The sequence below is a fragment of the Kogia breviceps genome, chromosome 1 (assembly GCF_026419965.1).
Source record: "Kogia breviceps isolate mKogBre1 chromosome 1, mKogBre1 haplotype 1, whole genome shotgun sequence".
In the NCBI taxonomy this organism is placed as follows: domain Eukaryota; kingdom Metazoa; phylum Chordata; class Mammalia; order Artiodactyla; family Physeteridae; genus Kogia; species Kogia breviceps.
The window spans coordinates 177846336-177865701 of record NC_081310.1 but is presented as its reverse complement, the minus strand read 5'-3'; the positions used below and the strand labels follow the sequence as shown (position 1 = coordinate 177865701).

General features: G+C 48.3%; 3 protein-coding genes across 7 annotated transcripts in view; 1 reads left to right on the top strand and 2 right to left on the bottom strand.

Moving 5' to 3' along the window:
• The window catches only part of NKAIN1 (sodium/potassium transporting ATPase interacting 1), a 41597-nt gene extending 37160 nt beyond the window's left edge, over nucleotides 1–4437 (bottom strand). For 2 of the 4 annotated variants that reach the window (XM_067013090.1, XM_067013101.1), the window contains exon 1: nucleotides 4322–4429. In XM_067013090.1, the coding sequence (XP_066869191.1) occupies nucleotides 4322–4375 (54 nt within the window). In that variant the 5' untranslated portion in view covers nucleotides 4376–4429. Of the gene's footprint in view, nucleotides 1–3626; nucleotides 3674–4321 lie in introns of those variants that run through there. The other 2 variants (XM_059037535.2, XM_067013118.1) reach the window with 2 other exon arrangements.
• The window catches only part of TINAGL1 (tubulointerstitial nephritis antigen like 1), a 496849-nt gene that overhangs the window by 263885 nt on the left and 213598 nt on the right, over nucleotides 1–19366 (top strand). The gene's annotated exons all lie outside the window — the stretch shown is intronic.
• Nucleotides 17339–19366, bottom strand: part of SNRNP40 (small nuclear ribonucleoprotein U5 subunit 40) — a 39212-nt gene continuing 37184 nt past the window's right edge. The window contains exons 9-10 of the mRNA XM_059037461.2: nucleotides 18589–18692; nucleotides 17339–17857 (exon numbers count right to left, since the gene is read on the bottom strand). Of these exons, the coding sequence (XP_058893444.1) occupies nucleotides 17808–17857; nucleotides 18589–18692 (154 nt within the window). The 3' untranslated portion in view covers nucleotides 17339–17807. The remainder of the gene's footprint in view (nucleotides 17858–18588; nucleotides 18693–19366) is intronic.

The window sequence follows — 19366 nt, the reverse complement described above, 5'->3', positions numbered from 1 at the left end:
GCAGGAAGCAACGTATTTCCCCCCTCACCCACCACCTTCCAGAAAGCAAAGAGCTTTCCAGAGGGGAAAAGAATGAAACCGATGTGTTTTCTGAGTACCTACTGTGTGCGTGGCAGCTGCCTAAGCCCTTTTTCTAACTCTGAGAGGTAAGGATGACTCTTTTTCTTTGACAGGGAAAGACGCTGGGGCCCAGAGGAGCGAAGGCATGTGTCCAAGGTCACACAGAGCCGGGACAAGAACAATCATGGCAGTGATGTATTACTGACCACTCATTGGCTCATGGTGTCAGGCATGTGCGTGATCCTATTGAAACAGTATCATTTTCGTTTTCAGATAAGGAGACGGAGGCCTGAAGCAGTGAAGAGAACTGTCTGAGGTCACGGGCTGCTTAAACGTGAACAGCAGAGTGACACAGGGCGGGGAGGGTGGCTCTCGGCTCCAGCAAAAGAGTGCATGAATCTTGGTGCTGTCACTGACTAGCTTAGAGACCTCTCTGAGCCTCAGTTTCCTCATCAGAAAAAGGGGCTAATAAAAACATCTATCCCATTTTGTAGGATAAAAATAAGAAGGATCAAAACCGTAAAAGAGCTAACGTTTATCGATCGCTGAACATGTACCAGGCAAGTTTGCCAAGCACGTTACATATGTAAGCTCACTGGGTTTAAATGAGGTTATGCATCTAAAGTGCTTAGCACAGAACTCCAGAAATGGGAGTGATCATGGTGATGATGAAGAAATTGATGATGATTCCTTTGGGCAAATCTCCCTGGTTCATCCTCTTACTGGAAGGATAGAGTAGCCTGTAAGCTTTCAGGAAGGAGGTGGACCAGGAACGAAGGGCAGGTTTGGACAGGGGAGGGAAAAGGGAAACACACAAAAATTAGGGTGTGAATAGCATTAGTACTGTTAAGATGATACACCAAGTAGGGAGGACGCAAGGGACCCAAGATGTTCCACAGAGTGGAACTAGACTGAAACCTAGTTTCACACGGAAACCTCCAAGCCAGTCCAGACATCCTCCTAGGGTCCCAGAACTGGCAGGACCCTAGAGACACAGACCAATGGTTCTTCCCATTTTACAGATGGGGAAAACCAAGGCTTGCAGTAGGGGAAAGACTTGTCCAAGTTCACAGGATGCCAGTGGCAGAGGCAGGCTTGAATCCAGGCCTCCTGACTCTTAGCTCCATGCCCAACTACTTGCTGCTTCCCACAAAGGAAGAGTGCAGGAGGGCATTTGGATATGTCTGGGTCACAATTCCAGGGAAGCATACCAGGGTATACATCATTAAGATAATAAACATAAAAAACTAAAGTTTATTGAATGCTCACTCTGTGCCTGGCACAGTGCTGAGCTCATCTGCATTAAGCGATATGCATTTAATCCTCACAACAACCCTAAGACTTGGGAACTGTTTCTATCATCTCTATTTAACAGATGACAAAACTGTGGCTCAGAGAGGCTAAGCAACTTGCTTCAGATCACACAGCTAGGAAGTGACAGAGCCAGGACTCAAACCCACGTCTGTGCTGTCAAACTCGAGCCTTGTCCCCTTTACTTGTCCACCTGAACGGTCCAGCCCCCACCTGCTTCTCCCACCCTCCAGTGCACCCTCACACCCTACTCCCTCGCCCAAAGCAAGTCTACCCCAACTACAGAACAGTGTATAGAACTGCCCTGTTTCCTTGTAATCATCAAGCCCCACAAAAGAAAGAAAAACGACATAGTTCCTCTTCTAAAGTTTTCAGCTGAGAAACATTTAACAGTCTCTTCCTTCTCTGCCCCTGTCCACTGGATGAGAAAACAGGCTCCCTTCTCCCTGGGATGATGATGTCAGGCTGGTGAATTCCAGCAGCCGGGGGCATAGTACCAAAGCTGGCAGGCAGCGAAGGCTCCTGGGGGTTAGCGACAGCTGAAGGGACCCACTCTGCAGTCGGACCAGACAGAGCAACAGACCCAAGAGACCAATTTTCAAGTCCCTCCTCAGAGCACCTCCCCAAGTTATGTCATGTAACCCTCACAAGCTGCCCAAAGGCACCCAGCCAAGATGTAGAAGGATCAGAATCCCACCCAGGTCTTATCTAATTCCAGAGCCCCTTGTGCTGGTGAGCCCTCTAAGTGGAAGGGTGGCTTTAGCTGAGCTGCGGAGAGCTATGGAGGCAGGTAAGTGAGAGGCAGGGATACTGCCTCGCCACCTTCATCTCTTTATAGAGTAGGAAGCACCTGCCAAGGGACCCCTGACTCACCAGAGCCAGAACTACTTTTACAGTTAAGAAGGCAACAGAGGATGCTGGTCAGCTGTCTGGCTTCACAGCCGGGCCCCTAACTGTAGAACTCTGGGCAAGCTACTTCATAGGGTTGTTAGGAGGATTAAATGAGTGAATACATGGAAAAGTGCTTACAGGGTACCGAGCATCTAGTAAGTGCTCCCCAAAGCTAACCACTGTTATTATCATTAACAGAGAATGACCATGGGCCGAACTGTTTATAGTGCTTACCTTTGGGGTATGGGACTGGGCATAGAGGGAAACGTCTTTAACTTCTGCTCTGTTTGGTTATTTATTGATTTAATCATTTTATAATATGTGTGTGTTATTTTTCTAATTAAAAAAAAGTCCTAGGTTAAAATTAACACAGAAAAACAAAAATTCCTCGGAAAGTTTCAGCACTTCTTGGCGTTTTATGTTCCTCAAAGGAGATAAAGAGGAACTGGGAGCCTGGAGCTGCCAAATAACTGATTCACTCATTTATTTTACAAATATTAATGGAGTGCCAGGCACTGTTCCAGCTGCTGGGGATTTAGGGGGAACAAAAAAGATAATCTCTGCCCTTCTGGAGTTTCCATTCTACCTGATCTTAATTAATCCCCTCGGCCACACTCAAGGATGAGGAATTCACTGAGAGGTCGACCAAGATGGCCCAGCCAGGGGAAGTCACTTGCCCTGCAGCCCACAGCTGGGAGCAGGGCTACAATCTTCAGGGCCCAGCTGTTTCGACCACTGCCCAAGAGGGCAGGTCTGTGGATGTAAGTTTGGGGCTGGGGTCCACAAGAGGAGAGAAAAAAGATGAACGAGGAGGTCTGTATAGCCACACTCAAAGCTCATTCTGCATTACTGTACACACCTGTGGTGGAGGAAGGGCAATGGATGCAGGCAAAAGTGGAGACCCAGATCACGGAGTCAGGCATCAGTGAGGCTCAGGTTCCCCCAACTCAGACTCAGACCTGAGTTCCGTCCATGGAGGTCCCCATGCACCTCTGCCCCCAAAGCCCCCAGTGGTTGGGCCTCAGCTCTAGGGTAGGCAGGAGATCCTGGCCTCTCTCTCCTTAAACACCTTCCCAAATTCACCTGCCAAAGTCTGAATTGAAGGGCAGAGCTGGTCCCCTTCAGCCCCCAAATTCACTCCACTGGCCTCCCTGAGACAAGAACCTGAGTTCCCTGGGCTGGGATTAGGTACAGTGTCCCCAGGTGCTCCCATCCTCCCCAGGGCACCCAAGTATCCCACCCCTATCAGTGCCAGCCCAGGCAGGGGAGCCTGCCTCCCCACCCCACCCCGCCCCACTCTGGTGGCAATGGTGACTGACAGAATGCCTGTGGCCTCAGCCAAAGCAGGGAGGGCAATCCCGCACCTGGTTGGTCAGACTGGCCCAGGACCTGGTAGCTCCTTGTGACCCTCTCCAGGGAGGGGCTCTCCATTCCCAGGCCTGCCCAGTCAGGAGGATAGAGGGAGGCAGGAAGAGCACAAAGGAGTGAACGGTTCCTGGAGTCTATGATCCCGACACACACAGATGAACATGGACCAGAAATGGTCAGAGATCTAGAGACATACCAAGGAGAAACCAGGAGAGAGACATACACAGGAGCAGAGACTTTGTGAGAAACACTGGGGCGGAGACCAGAGGCTGAGACCCACGCAAACGAGTGATCTAGAGGAAAACACACGGCAGTGACCTCAACGGATCCACACACCAGCCTCGGAAACACCCCCAAACCCCGGCGAGCCACAGTCCCACAGCGCATCTCCCCAAGAGAAGGCCGCTCGTACAGTGCGGGCGAGACGCGCCGAGCCCAGGCGCGGAGCGGGCCGGGGACTCGCGCACAGGACGCACTCGGGGACCGGGGAGCGCCGGGCGAGAAGCGCACACAAAGAGAGAGCCGGGCCAGCCCGAGCAGGCTCCGCCCGTCCGCTTCGTGACTCCAGACCACCCCCCAACCCGGGCGCTCACCCCAGACCCACACAGAGACACACACCCCACCCGCACGCCCCGGGACCCCGCCCCGCCGCGCCCCACCCGGCCCAGCCGCCCGGGCGCGCGGCGCTCACCAGCTGCAGGCAGCAGAAGGCGACCAGCGTGCAGCGCCCGCTGCACTTGCCCATGGCTCCGGGGGCCGCGCGCGCCGTTCGCCGCAGCGCCCCTCTAGCTCGGCGGCCGCCGCCTCCTCCGCGCCGCGCGGGCTCCGCGTCCTCCCAGCTGGGCGCCCCGGGCGGAGGGGCCGGGCGCCTAGGGCCGGGCCCGGGAGCGCCGGGTCCTCAGGGCTGCGGCCGGCCGCTCGCGCTCGGAGTCCATGGTCCGTCCGCCCGCGCGCCGGCTCTACCGCGCCTCCTTTGTCTGGCCGGCCGGCCGCCGGGCGCGCCTCCCGCCCCGGGGCGGCTAGCGGGGAGCGCGGAGCGGGGAGCGCAGGCACCGAGCGCGGCGCAGCGCAGAGCAGCACTGCCCAGCAGGGGCAGCCGCCCGGGCGCTCGGCGGCCGCGGCTTCCCGGCCCCACCACGTGGCTCCGCCGCCGCCGCCGCCAAGAGGTAGGGAAGGAGGGAAAGAGGGGAGGGAAGAGGAAGGGAGGAGAGGGGTAGGGCGGGGCGGCCAAGGAAGCGGAGGGAGGGGAGAAGGGGGAGGGAAGCGGAGAGCAGGGGCGAGAGGCAGGAGTGAAGTGGGAAGAGTGCAGGCTTGGGGACTGATGGCCCCGGGTCAAACCCAGCTTCACTGCTCACTCGCTGTGTGACCTTGGGCAAATCACGTCACCTCTCTGGGCCTCCGTTTTCCTTACAAAATAGGAATAATAATGACTGCTTCAGTGTTGCCACAAAGATGAAATGCAGTTAGGTGAATAAAGCACTTAGCTCTGTGCCTGGCCTCCCGAGGGTGCTGGAGCATTCCTCTGTCCACCTTGTCTGTAGGGCCCGGTGGCTCCAACCTCGGCCCTCTATTTCCACTCCACTTCCCAGATCTGCTCCCCATCCCAGCCTCCCTCCTGAGTTCTTCCTTCCCTCTTTTCTTCTTCTGGCATTTATTGAGCCCTACTGACTACATACACACCCCTGGGAGCCCTATGATCCAGAGATGAGCCCTGCAGCACTGTTCCAGAACCCACTGAGCTTCCCAGGCCAGGGAACAGGCAACCCCCAGGGGCATAAGCAGGAGATACCTGATGGCAGCGGTCTGCCCAGGGGGCTGTAGCCAGCCCCTCACCCGGGCTGCAGTGGGGAGGGAGTCAGGAAGGGCTTGCCAGTAGAAGACTGCCTTCTTCAAGGCGCCCCCTCCAAAAGCACTCAAGCTCTCAAACACCTCCCCAGTCCACTGAATCATCACAGCCCCACTCCTAACTGCTTCTGTAGGGATTAGCATCACTCAGGTGGGAATCCCTGCGGCCTCCTCCTGGCTCCTCTATCCCGTCTGACCTGTCATTACATTCTGTGAACTTACCTTCCAGCTGTTGTCTATGAAATACCTACTACCTACCAGGCTCTCCACTGGGGATAAGGAGATGAACCAGTCCTGCACTCACTGAGAGAATAGTCTGGTGAGGAATTGTCATTAAAACCAGAAAACATGCAAATAAATAATGACAAATTCTGATGAATACCTTAAAGGATAACAAAAAGTGAAAGAGTAAGGGGGCCATAACTCAGGTCCGGAGACCAGGAAAGGCCTCCCTGAGGACATGGCATTGATACTGAGAAGACAGTAGGAGGGTAGGAGCGGCCAAGACCTGGAGAATAGTGTTCTGGCAGAAGAAACAATGTTTTTTATTCTTTGCCTTCCTCTCAGCTCTCACTGGCCCTCTGGACTCAGAAAACAGTATGACACAGATTAAGACCCATGGTTCTGGACCCAAGCAGCTTGGGTTCCAGTTGCAGCACTGCCACTTATGCTCTGTTTACAGAGTACGCACTCAAATGCGTGATTTTTCCCAGGACTGGTGACATAATTTGTGAGGGCCAGTGCAAAATGAAAATGCAAGACTCCTTAAGGCTCATTAGGAAGAAAGACGCAGCAGACCATAAAACCAAGCACAGGGAGGGCCCTGTGTGACTGCAGAGGACACATGCCCCTGAAGCCAGTCGTGTTTTCTCCCTGGACCGTCAGAATGGTCTCTTCACTGGTCTCCCTCCTCCACCCACTTGTCAGCTGCCACTTTTATTTTATTTATTTTATTTTTTGCCACTTAGTTGTGCTTTTTCTCCCCCTGCTTTAACTGCGTCGTGCGGCATGTGGGATCCTAGTTCCCCAAGCAGGGATCAAACCCGTGACCCCCGCACTTGAAGCTCTGAGTCTTAACCACTGGACCGCCAGGGATGTCCCAACCACTTAGTATTTTAAAACACACAGAATATTCGTAGAGTTGAAATTAAAGGGGGTGGGATGAATTGGGAGATTGGGATTGACATATATACACTACTATGTATACAATAGATAACTAATGAGAACCTGCTGTACAGCACAGGGAACTCTACTCAGTGCTCTGTGCTGACCTAAGTGGGAAGGAAATCTAAAAAAGAGTGGAGATATATATACGTATAACCGATTCACTTTGCTGCACAGCAGAAACTAACACAACATTGTAAAGCAACTATACTCCAATAAAAATTAATTAAAACATTTAAAAAAAAGAAATTATATGAGCTGAGGTTTTCACCTGGAATAGTAAGCTGAGGTAACAGTGGGAACTTTTCTCAGCCATGCTTGGCAGGTAACAGCTGTGTCCAACCAGGTTCCATGACTAGACAGGCCTCCAGGAGTCTGTGAAGTCCCTGAAATAATATGCAAATCTTCATCTGAGCAGATGTGTCATTTTCTGGGGAGAGGGTCCACAGGTTCCATCAGATTCTCCAAAGAGTATATTTCCCACAAAAGAATAAGAACCAGCCCCGCAAAGTCTCAGCCCAGATGTAACAGTTCTCTAGGAGAGCCTCTTCGGGGCCTCTTCCACACAGAGCACCTGCCAGTTCCCTCTGTGACACTAACAATGCAATTCAGGAATAATAACCATCACGGCTCCCATTTATTGAGTGCTTACTCTGAGCCAGGTACGTGGCATGCACTATCTCATTTAATCCTAAAAACAGTGGATTCCACTGGGGCTGTGACCTGCCTTTGCCAGGCTCTTGGCTGTACCACATCATACCTGTGACACCCTGTTCCAGGGCCAGGCTGACTCCCTCTTTAAGTTTGTCCTATGGGACCAGGGATGATGGCCTGACATCAGCACAACTAGCCTCTGGCCCTGGGTCATTCCGTTTAGTCGAAGTCTTGCCCACCACGTACACACAGCATGCCATCTCTCACTTCCATGATTTGCACGTGTCGTTCTGTCTAGAATGCATCTCCCATCCAAATTTTCAGCCTGGAGGCCTCCTGTTCAAATCTCAGCTCACCTGTCACTTCCCCCACCCAACCCAGACCTTCCTTAACACTCTGTGACCTCAAGGAGGCCCCCTCCTTGGGGATCACATGTGGTCTGTGTTATCTCCATGAGAGATTTTACTGGGATTTACTGTCCTTGTCTGATTTCGTTCCCCCAGTAGACCGAGCTCTGTGGAGACAGTGACTGTCATAAATTATCTCTATATCCCACAGGACTTGGATCACGTCAGGAGTCAACAAATACGTGGTGAACGAGTGATCTTCGGGCCTTGGGCCCTAGCATACCTTGTGCTCTCTTTACCACGGGGAAGTCCAGGATGCTAAGGGGGAAGGCAATCTAACTATAGGAAGAGCTAGAAACATCTTCGGCAAGAAATTGGGGATGTTAGGAGCTGAGGATGATGTCAGGAGGGGCTTGTAGTAGTCAACACAAAAGATGACTAACCCTTGGACTAGGGAAAGAATGTGGGGGAAATGAAGCAGGATTTAGAAATAAAGGACAGAGATGATTCAGAACATTCCCACGCTTCCTGAGTAAGAAGGCAGGATCATGGTCAGCCCTAGAGAGAGGCACATTAGGAGCTGCTGAAGTGAGGACATTTCTGAGCTGTTACGTCCTTCCCTTGCCCTAAACCAAGCCTAGTCACCGTGTCTGAATCTTCCGCTATCAGTCCCCCTCTGGGTTAAAACACTAAAAGCTTCCGAGAAAGTTCACTCATAAGATAGCAGAAATGTTAAACCTATTAATTTCTCCTTCCAAGTTAGAGGACTGAACGTGCTCCCCAATTATAGTTTGTGGGGTGTTTTCTGACACCAGCCAATTCTCCAACACCAGCCGGTTGTCCAACAATTCAATTCAGTTCAATGCGGACACTACCCAGAGTTGGCGCAGACCCACAGCTTAAAGGTTCAGTCCCGCAAGACTGCCTCTCCTTCAGATGCTAGTTGCAAATCTCCAGCCAGCCCTACTTTTGACCAACCAGCTGTAAATCAGGGGTCCCCCCATGACCTCCTCCTCAGATTGGATAATTTGTTTGTGAACAGCTCACAGAACTCAGGAAGGTAGTTTACTTACATTTACTGGCTTATTATAAAGGATTCAAATGAATAGCCAGACAAAGAGGTCTATAGGGTGAGGTCTGGAAGGGTCCTGGGCACTTCTGTCTCTGTGGAGTAGGGGTGCACAACCCTCCCAGCTGGTTCCACCTACCTGGAAGCTGCTCTGGATCTCATTGTTCTAGAGCTGTTAAAGAGCTTGGTCACCAGCTACCACCCCTCCTTCCGGGAGCTCAGTAGGAGGGGCTAAAAGGTTCATCTCTAATCACTTGGTCTTTCTGGTGATCAGTCCCATCCTGAGTCTGTTGAGGGGTCTCGTCCTAAGTCATCTCATTAGAATAAACTCAGGTGTGATCAAAAGGGACTCATGGGGCTTCCCTGGTGGTGCAGTGGTTGAGAGTCCGCCTGCCGATGCAGGGGACACGGGTTCGTGCCCCGGTCCGGGAAGATCCCACATGCCGCAGAGCGGCTGGACCCTATCACTGAGGACACTCCCAGAGTTTTAGGAGCTCTGTGCCAAGACTAGGGACAAAGACCTCATTATATCACAGTAGCTAACACCTCTTAAGCATTCTGTGCCAGGTACTGTTCTGAGCAACTTCTGCACATTAACGCATTAAATCTCACAGGAGCCCTCTGAGGTGGGTGCTATTATCACCACCGGAGGTTTCTAGGAAAGGGAACTGAGGCTCAGAGAGGTTAGATCACGTGCCTGGGGTCATACAACAAGGAAGTGGCAGAATCAGGATTTGAATCCAGGCAGAACTACCTATACCATTCCTACTGCCTTCCTTACGGTTTTTGAACTTTGATTTTTTTTTAGCAGCGAACACTTCTCTTCAAAAGAAATCATACATTTCTAAAACTGAAAAAATGTCGGACCACTCTGGTTTTGTGGAGAAAGAGGACTGGGAACCTGCTGTCTCAGTCTGCCCCTGCCTCCTGTGAAGATCAGCCCCTCAAGCCAAAGTCCCTCAGAAACAAGGTGAAAAAGCCACTGGCCTAGATGATCTGCAAGGTGCCTTTGCTGAAGAGGCGAGAGATAAAGAAAGGGAGAACCTGAATGGCAGAGAGGTTGAGTGAGTTCTGTAATGTCACACAGCACGTTAGGGCAGAGCTGGTTCTCAAGACCTCCAGGTAAGTTCCATTACTGTGTCAGGCACTGAGCTAGTGCCTGACAATCCTTGGGCTAAAAGCCTGAGGTTTAGCCTACTGGCCAGCAGCGTGACGTCGTCCACTGCTTGTTTCCCTAAACCCAGCAACTTCACCCATTTGCTTTTCCTCTCTGGGTCCTGATGGCCTCTGAGTTTGTGACTCTTGGGCCTGTGGGAGAGGCAGACATATAAACAGACAGTTATGAGTGATACATAGAAGGGCGTAGTGCCTATAAGGTACAGAAATCAAATGGTGGAGAGAACGGCTAACTCTGCTTGGGAATAGGCAGTGATGGAAAACTTCAGAGAAAGGATGATGCCTGAAATATAGGCTGCCAGATAGAAAAAGAAGTGCAAGAAAAATTAAAAATAAATAAACAAAAGAAAAAGAAGTGCAGACACAGAAGTATTTAACAGCAAGCTGTGTTCAGGAGCTCTGACCCCTTCTCTTTAATTTCTGCGCATACTTTTGACTGCTTGTCACCTCCTTCCTGCCACCACCCCTGTCCAACCAACTTCCTTCAAATCTTAAAAGGAAAAACATTTCTAAGAAAGAATGGTTGAGGGACTTCCCTGGTGGTCCAGTGGTAAAGAATCCTCCTTACAATGCAGGGGACACGGGGTCGATCCCTGGACAGGGAACTAAGATCCCGCATGCCATGGGGCAACCAACCCCACAAGCCACAACTACCGAGCTCGTGCGCCTCAACTAGAGAGCCTGAGTGCCGCAAACTACAGAGCCCACGCACCCTGGAGCCTGCGTGCCACAACTAGAGAGAAAATCCGCACACCACAACCAGAGAGAAGCCCACGTGCCGCAACGAAAGATCCTGCATGCCTCAACAAAGATCTCTCAACAAAGATCCCACGTACCGCAACTAAGACCCGATGCAGCCAAAAATAAAATAAATAAATAATAAATAAATCTTAAAAGAAAAAGGTTGAGAATAAAGGAATAGGAAGAACAGGGTGTATATGAATGGGCAGGGTCTAGGTCAGGAAACCCTAAACAGCTCTGATGGCAGTCAGTAAAGCTTGTAGAAAGTTGACTTTCCTTGTCTCGTTCCAGAATCCCTAGCACAGAATCTGCTGACAGCCAAGACAAATCTCCCTTTTCACGAGCCCTTAGCAGCTGCCTGGGCTTTCAGTTAAAAGTCTGCCCTCAGGCCAGCTGAGCTGGGGACTTTGAGAGATGGCAGGAGGCCCTCTCCAATCGGCCCTACTTCGCTGGGCCTTTATTATGCTGCACTGGGCTTGCCCAAGGACCAGCTGGGGATAGGAAGACAGATGGGGTCAGCTCAGGCCTGGCCACTCCAGCAGGTCCCAAATGCCCTCATAGGATTCTCAGCCCCCTGCTGGCTCCCCACCCCCCCACCCCCCTTATCATTTTCCATAAGCCCTGACTGACCCAGACATCCTTTCACAGCCAACAATTCACTGAATCCTAAAATTACCATCTTAGAGTCTGAGGTAAATGGCATGTTAAAATCATAGAACAACGGTGCTGGAAAAGACCACAGAGGTCCTCTAATTGAGTGGCTCCCAAATATTAGTGTGCAGACCACTTGCATCTGAATCAGGGCCCCACACCAGTTCAACTCCAGCAAAATCTCTGGAGGTGGGACCTGGTTACAGGTATTTTAAAAATATACTCCCCAGGGATTCTGCTGAGCAGCTCTAACCCTCTAAATCAATTATAACACAGGCATTCCTGTCAAATGGTCACCCAGCTTCTGCTTGTACATTCCAGAGACGAGCACCTCTTGACCATTCTGTGTTTGGACAGCTCTGACTCAGCTGCTTTCTTTGTTGAGTATAAGTCTGTCTTCTTATAATCCACTTGTCTTGCCTTTGCCCTTTGAGGCTTCCCAGAATAAGAGCGTTTTCTCTTTTCCAAGGTAGTCTTTTGATGTTTGAAGATACTGCTCTCATCTATCTCCCCTGGTTCCTACAACAGTTCCCTATAATGATTTTCTGAGAGGGTACCCAGAATCAAAAGCATACTCAGGTGTGGTTGAGCTCCTGGGCAGAGTACTGAGAGAACTTTTCTGGCTTCCTTCCCATGGAACAAAGCCCAGAGCTGCCCCACCTGGCTTTTAGACTCTGCAATCTGGCTCCAACACTTTCCAAGGTCCCTACTCATCTGTCACTCCCCCAACATGCTGTTACCACCACCATGTGCTGTGTGTCTTTTTTTTTTTTTTTTTGCGGTACGTGGACCTCTCACTGTTGTGGCCTCTCCCGTTGCGGAGCGCAAGCTCCGGAGGCGCAGGCTCAGCGGCCATGGCTCACGGGCCCAGCCGCTCCACAGCATGTGGGATCTTCCCGGAGCGGGGCACGAACCTGTGTCCCCTACATCGGCAGGCGGACTCTCCACCACTGTGCCACCAGGGAAGCCCTGAGCCCTGTGTGTCATTTTTGATCGCACCAGGGGTTCTGGTGATCTGTGACGTTGTCCACTATTCAGACTGTACTTACTCCCCTCCCAGATCCCTCTTCTCCCCAATTTCCAATCTTCCTTTAAGATTCACTTAAAGTGTCATTTCCTCGGTAAAACTTTTTCTAATTTCTCCTGAGGCACTTCCTCCTAGTTTGTAGGTATACCTCCGACAGTATGTATACGATTGAATTTGAATTGCTTATTCATATCTGTTTTTAAAACAAGGACATGAGAAGACACAAGAGCACAGATAAATATGCTACATCTCCCTGGGGTGTCAGTTTTCCTTGGTGCTCAGTCATTTAAAACATTTATTAATGGGCTTCCCTGGTGGCGCAGTGGTTGAGAGTCCGCCTGCCGATGCAGGGGACGTGGGTTCGTGCCCCGGTCCGGGAAGATCCCACGTGCCGCGGAGCGGCTGGGCCCGTGAGCCATGGCCGCTGGGCCTGTGCGTCCGGAGCCTGTGCTCTGCAACGGGAGAGGCCACAGCAGTGAGAGGCCCACGTACAGAAAAAAAAAAAAAAAAAAAAAAAATTTATTAATGTAAAAAAGCACAGCTATATTATGAAGCAGCATACCAAACCACATAAAGTAGTCAATTTCACTGGGGAAAAAGGTGTGGGGGAATGTTCTAGATTAAGAGACACTAGAGAGAATACCCCAAAGCATAAAACTTGATTCTAGATTGAAAAATTAGCTATAAAAGACATTTATAATACTGGGGAAATTTTAATATGATCATTAGATGGTATTATGGAATTGCTGTTAATTTTCTTAGATGCGGTAATGGTATTGTGGCTATGATAGAGAATGTTCTTAGGGGATAGATACCTGCTGGAGTTGTTTTTTTTGTTTTGTTTTTTTTTGTTTTTTTTTTGCGGTACGCGGGCCTCTCACTGTTGTGGCCTCTCCTGTTGCGCAGCACAGGCTCCGGACGCGCAGGCTCAGCGGCCATGGCTCACGGGCCCAGCCGCTCCGCAGCATGTGGGATCTTCCCGGAGTGGGGCATGAACCCACGTCCCCTGCATCGGCAGGCAGACTCTCAACCGCTGTGCCACCAGGGAAGCCCCCCTGCTGGAGTATTTAGGAATATTTGGGAGTAAGGAATTATGATGTCTGCATCTTACTTTCAATAGTCATTGAAAGTTGTACATATACAATGTGTGTGAGACAGAGAGATTATTGAATCTAGATGGAACATATACAGATATTTGCTATGTTAATCTTTCAATTTTTATGTTTGAAACTTTTCAAAAAGTTGAGAGGGGGGAATCATACATTTTATAGATTCAAGGTGAGATTTCAAAGTTACTAATTTCAGGAGTCCCTCCTGCTCCAGTTCATTCTCCTCTGCCATTAAGGCACTTAAGGGGAAAAGTTGGAGAAGCCCTGATTTTTGTTTCCCTTCCCACTACTCTGCCCTGTGAGCCTTCAAAGATGAGGCTACGACTCAGTCATTTCTCTATTTTCGGAGCACAGCACAGGGCCCACCACAGAGGCCTGTTGAATTAATGTTTCCTGAATGAGCAAAACCTCTAACTTAATATGCATGTGACCTTGGTTAAACAGTATCTCTTTTCAGTTTCCCCTTCTCTAAAATGAGCTTGGACTAGATGACCTAAGTACCTGTAAGGTCCTTTCTGGCTCTAGTATCTTTGGATGCTATAATTTGAAGGAAGATCAGAGGTCATTTTTCTGCACAAAGCCCCACCGTCAGTCAGGCAGAGATGACCACAAGTAGATCAACCTCTGCTTCCTGGCCAAACTCCTAAGTTTCAGCTCAGCCATGGGCACTGGGAGAAGTGTTAAGTTCACACAGACCACATGTCAGAGCAGTGGTTTCCTTGAGATCCAAGGGGTGCCAGGAGAAGTCAACTTGGCTTTATGCTACCCTCCTGTCTATAGTTATAGCCATGGCTAACGCTAGTGTCCTCAACTTTAACTGCACATTGCAATCACTGGAGAAAGCTTTAAACATACTGATGTTTACCCTGGAGATTCTGATTTAATTGGTCTGGGGTATGATCTAAGCATCTGGATTTTTAAAGCCTTCAGGTGCTTCTAATGTGCATTCAAGGTTAAAGGTCACGAAGGCCTACCCTGTGGTGATGGGGTAAGATCTCCAGCTGGGTTTTATGTCCTGGCTTTGCCAATTACTAGCTGGTTGATCTTAGATGTTACATCTCTTTGGACATGTTGCCCCAAATGTGACAAGTGAGATAAAGCATGTAAGCCAAAAAGAACTGTTAAATAGTTAAGGACAACTATCGCTGAATAAACAGAAGCCTCTGTGGCTCTCCCAGGAAAGATGAAAACTTTGTATAGAGCAGTGGTTCTCAAACTTGCATCAGAATCACGTGGAGGACTTGTTACACCAGACTGCTGAACACTCTTTCCCCCAAAGTTTCTGATTCAGTAGGTCTCAGGCAGAGCTCTTGAGTTTGCATTTCTAGCATGTTCTCAGGAGATGTTGATGATGCTGTAGTTCCAGAGACCACACTTTGAGAATCACTGATCTAGAGCAGTTTCTCAACAGCAACACTAGTGACATTTTGGAGCACCTACTTCTTTGAGCATCCCTGGCCTCTACTCACTAGATGTGCATACCATCCCTTGAGTTGTGACCATCGAAAATGTCTCCAGACATTGTCAAACGTCCCTTAGGTAGCAAAATAGTGCAGAGTTGAGAACTACTGCTCTAGAGGATATAAATTAAAGAAGAATCTAAGAGTGTAGGTGAGTTGCAGAGGCAAGTGAGGAAAATAAATTGAAAACCTAGAAGAAAGGAGGAATTTGGGATAGCTCAGGGCTTGAGGTGGAAAGGGTGGGCGTCCACCCAGGGGTTTTTCGAAGAAGGATCATTATGCGTCTGGGGTATAGAGACAATTGACCAGAGGGCAGGCTCAGAGGTCAGACTTGGCTTTATTTGGTTCCACAGGAATAGTGGCTGTCTTTTAAGTCTGGCCCCTCCTTCTGTCCTGGGACACAGCTGTCAAGCTCTAAAATCTCTTGGAAGAAATCCTGTCCTAACTCAAATGGCCTTCCCCTAAGGCTCAACTGCCTGCAGCCCCAAATTGCTCAGAGCTCTCTCTCTTACCTCTATTTCCCATCCACACCTTGAGATATTAACAAGCAGCAGACTTCAGGTCTTATCAGGAGAAACAAATAACTCCGTAGTTTTGCTGTGAAGAAGCAACTCGGTTAAGAGCCCTGACCCGTCCAAATCCACCTCCCTGACAATTCAGCTCACAAAACTTAACCACCCAGTGAAAAAAAGATTTGGCTCTTTAAGTGCCAATGGTATTAATTGCTAGAGACTGGAAGTCATAAAGGGAAATTAACTGAAAACCAGAGATGGCATTACTCATTCGGGAGCAATCTATCTCTCCCAAAGTGAGAATACAATTGGCACACTCTAGGGATGTTTTATACTCAAATCTTTATTCCCCAGGCTAGGGTCTCTATTCCCTACAAATTCTAAGTAGTGTTGCTATTTTCTGCTAATGGGTTTCTACCCAGCCTTTGAAGAAGTCACTTGGGAGGAGTGAAGAGGCTGAGGTTAGAGGAAAGCCCTTGCAGCCTCCAGAGCCTTGGTTCTTCCCAATCATTGCCAACTTCTCAAGGGACTGGTAGGCTTTTAAAAGTGCAGCATCAAAAGTTCAGGCCTTGTTTTACCCCAAGCCAAGAAAGATGAGGGTGTGTGGAGGGGACTGGACTAACTGTGAGGTATGTAGACCGGGTATTTATAAGGGATTAGGGAGTAAACTGTGATTGTGATAGAGGTGTGAAACGTGGCTTGAAAACTACCTTTGGCCAAGTCTCTTCTGGTTAAAGGCATAACCGTATCTGTAATTATTGCTTAGGCCTGAAATTTGAGTCACCATTCCTTTTGAAGATCTCACTCTACTTAGTAAAGGTTCTAAGCATTCCTGCAGTAAAGGAATGCTATTTCACTGTATTTAACCCAGTCTTTCCTGAATTTATGTGAGCATGGGATCTTTATGCCCAAAGTAGCTAAGAAACCTGGGAAACAGTGTTCTGTGGAATATACTTTAGGAAACCTCAACCTATAAGATAAATTATAGTACAAGCTCTCCAGCACTTGGCTCCTACTTAATTTGGCCCCATCACTAACCATGCTGAAGTTCTTTTGGTTCATGAAACATACCAAGCTTCTTGTGCCTGCTGTTTCTTAGAATGCATGTTTTTTGCCCACTGGCAAAGTCCTACTCATTCTCTAAGTCCCAATCTAAGCATAATCGATCTGTGAAACTTCCTTAACTCCCAGGAACAATAAAGTGCTTTCCGTTTCCAGTGTAAAGTGAATAAACTTTATACTTTACTCACTGTACTAAAAGTAATTGGTTTGACAGGTTTATCACCCTGCTGGTTCCTTCATTAATGAGTTAAATCTTGGACATGTGCTCACTTAAAACTATCTTCTTTTATAACTTAAGTAGATGATTCCGTTTGTGAGCTAAAAGTATAAAACCAAACACGTTCAGAACAGGTTGGAGGTGTGAAGACCTCTGTGTTGACGTAGGAGATTCAGAAAAGACACACTGCGCTCCCCAGTGCCAGATGGGATTCATCAGTGCTGATCTGTGTGCCAGGCAGAGTCACCCGTGAGCCAGAGACAGTACCTGTTGTGGGGGTAGAAGGCAACTAATAGCATTTCTTAATGCCTGTCAGTTTAAGAAAGACAAGCACAATGATAAAAAAAAAAAAAAAAAAGTCTTAGACAATGTCATGGCCCAGCAGCACCAAAACTTTCTCATATTCCTTTTGAGTTGAGTTTGATACAGCATTCCAGCCAATGCTATTGCTACCAGCTGAGAATGCCCCAAATCTGCCCACTTCAGGAAACCGGAGGGTAGGGACTGCTGCTCAGAAAAGTGCTTTTGGCAGGAGGCAGAGTAGACACAGACTATGTTCAGCTTCTCGGAAGTTTAAATGGACTGTATGTATCCCCTGGCCACATCATGCTCTGCTTAGATTTATAGTGGTCAAGCCTCAAAGAAAAGACAGCAATAAATCCAATCCATATGGCTCTTGTAAAAAGGCATCTATTTGGCTTTTAATACAAAATGAGTCAGAGAAACAAAGAAAGAAAATATCATACAAGTTATTGAGTTAAAAAAAAAATCCCCAACGAATAAATTTCGGTCACATTCCCTGTCTTCAGCCTAAATTAGGAAACAGGAGACTATGCACCAACCAATGTGTGTCCCTCTGAAGAAACCTTACTTAAAAAAAAAAAAAAAAGAGGAAAAAAAAATCAATCCCTGAAATCTGGCAGGTGGTTTTAAGAGGCCACCGTAAGGTTGCCTTAATCATCCTGATGAAATAGGATACCGGGATACTTGTGGTTGCTGGAATATGGCCACCTCCTCCTTGTTTCTTGCTAGTAATGATCTTCATTTAAAGCGAGGATGCTGGCTTGGGCATCATTTGATGCCACTTATGCTGTCTGAGGTCTCAGGGTCAAGCAGCCTTGTGGAGTCTTCCATTGCATATCTTCACTGAATCTCTCCCATATATAGTCTCTTGTCACTGGATGCTGAGAGTACTGAGGTGAAAAGAACAGAGAAGATAACTGGAAATAATGAAGGCTCAAGGAGACCTGGTGCTCAAGGGCTCTTACGTTAAGAGGCAATTTTGGTATAAAAGAGCAATTGGACTTAGCTTAAATTCCTCTCCTCTTAACACCATTCACAGGAAACTACAGTACAGTCTGACTTTTAATCCAAGTCCTCTCAAAACCATGAGGATGGACTGTGCTATGGGAAATACATTATCAGGGTCTAAATCCTGATGTCCCTTGTCACTCAAACCTTAAGAAAAAGACCTTCTCAGTCATTCTAGAAGAGAAGAATCAATGTCTTTGTCAGTCATTTTGTAAATGTGCGTCTGCTTGGAGAAAGTTTCATTTTCTCCTTAAATTCAAAGCTCATTATCTAGTTTAGCTAGCCAATAAAATGTTAAGTTGAAATTTATATCTGAACATTAAGAAACATCATTCTTTTATCCAACTACATCACTGAATCATAGACCTGAAGCAAGTAAACTCAAAAGACTAGAAATAAACAGACTAACCAACCCCCGCTTTGAGATTAAGAAAATGGATCATTGCTCTTACCCTCACCACTTAGAACAATGGTGAGACTGTCAACGATACCCATAAAGACTGTTTGCATGGAAATTCACATAAAACAGATGCCCACCTCTGCCTCTGTATTCTTAGGGCTCTTTAGGGAGACTCCCTCACTTTCCCTTTCCCCACAGTCAGGACAGACTTACTGATGGGTTCGTCGGGGTGGAAAGCCACTTCATTGATGGAGCCAGCGTGGCCGGGTAGCTTATACAAAATCCTCCTGCTTGTGGTATCCCACACATACACAAACCTGCAAGGTATCATGAAGAGCAAGGCTAAGACCTCCCAGAACTGAGGATAGGGGAGAAGCATGGCTTTTCAAGGGAAATGGAAGCAACCCTTTATTTATTCAATCCATATTTATTGAACTGTGCTCTGACGTTTAGAAACCAGGAATATAGATTTTAAATAAGGCATGGATCCTGCTCTTGAGCAACTGAGTGGAGAAATAGGAATAGCTAAAAATATCAGCATTACTGGTATTTTCAAACACAAGCTTCTGAAATAGGAAAGATCATGGAGAAGACAAACGGTTTTTCCTACAGATCCCACACAGAAACCTTCTTTAAAGAGCACCCAATATAATTAGGGTGTAGTTAACTTCATATGCACCTAGGAGTGTCTTAAAGGTAACCCAACTCATGGCAGGTTGGGAGACTAGGCTGTAGATCCACCTGAACTTCTTAGTACTGTATTCAAATCACAGAGCCCAGAGACGGGACAGGACATTTCTGCTATATAAACAAAACCCAAACATACACTTGATCCAAATCTTGCATTGAATTCATGGACAGAAAGAATACTGAATTCTAGCATGGGAAGGGGCCAACAGAAGCCAGCTAGTCTAAACTCATTTTACAGAAAGGAAAACTAAGGTACAGTGACTTTCCCAAGGTTACACAGTTCATCAGTGGCTCAGTAGCT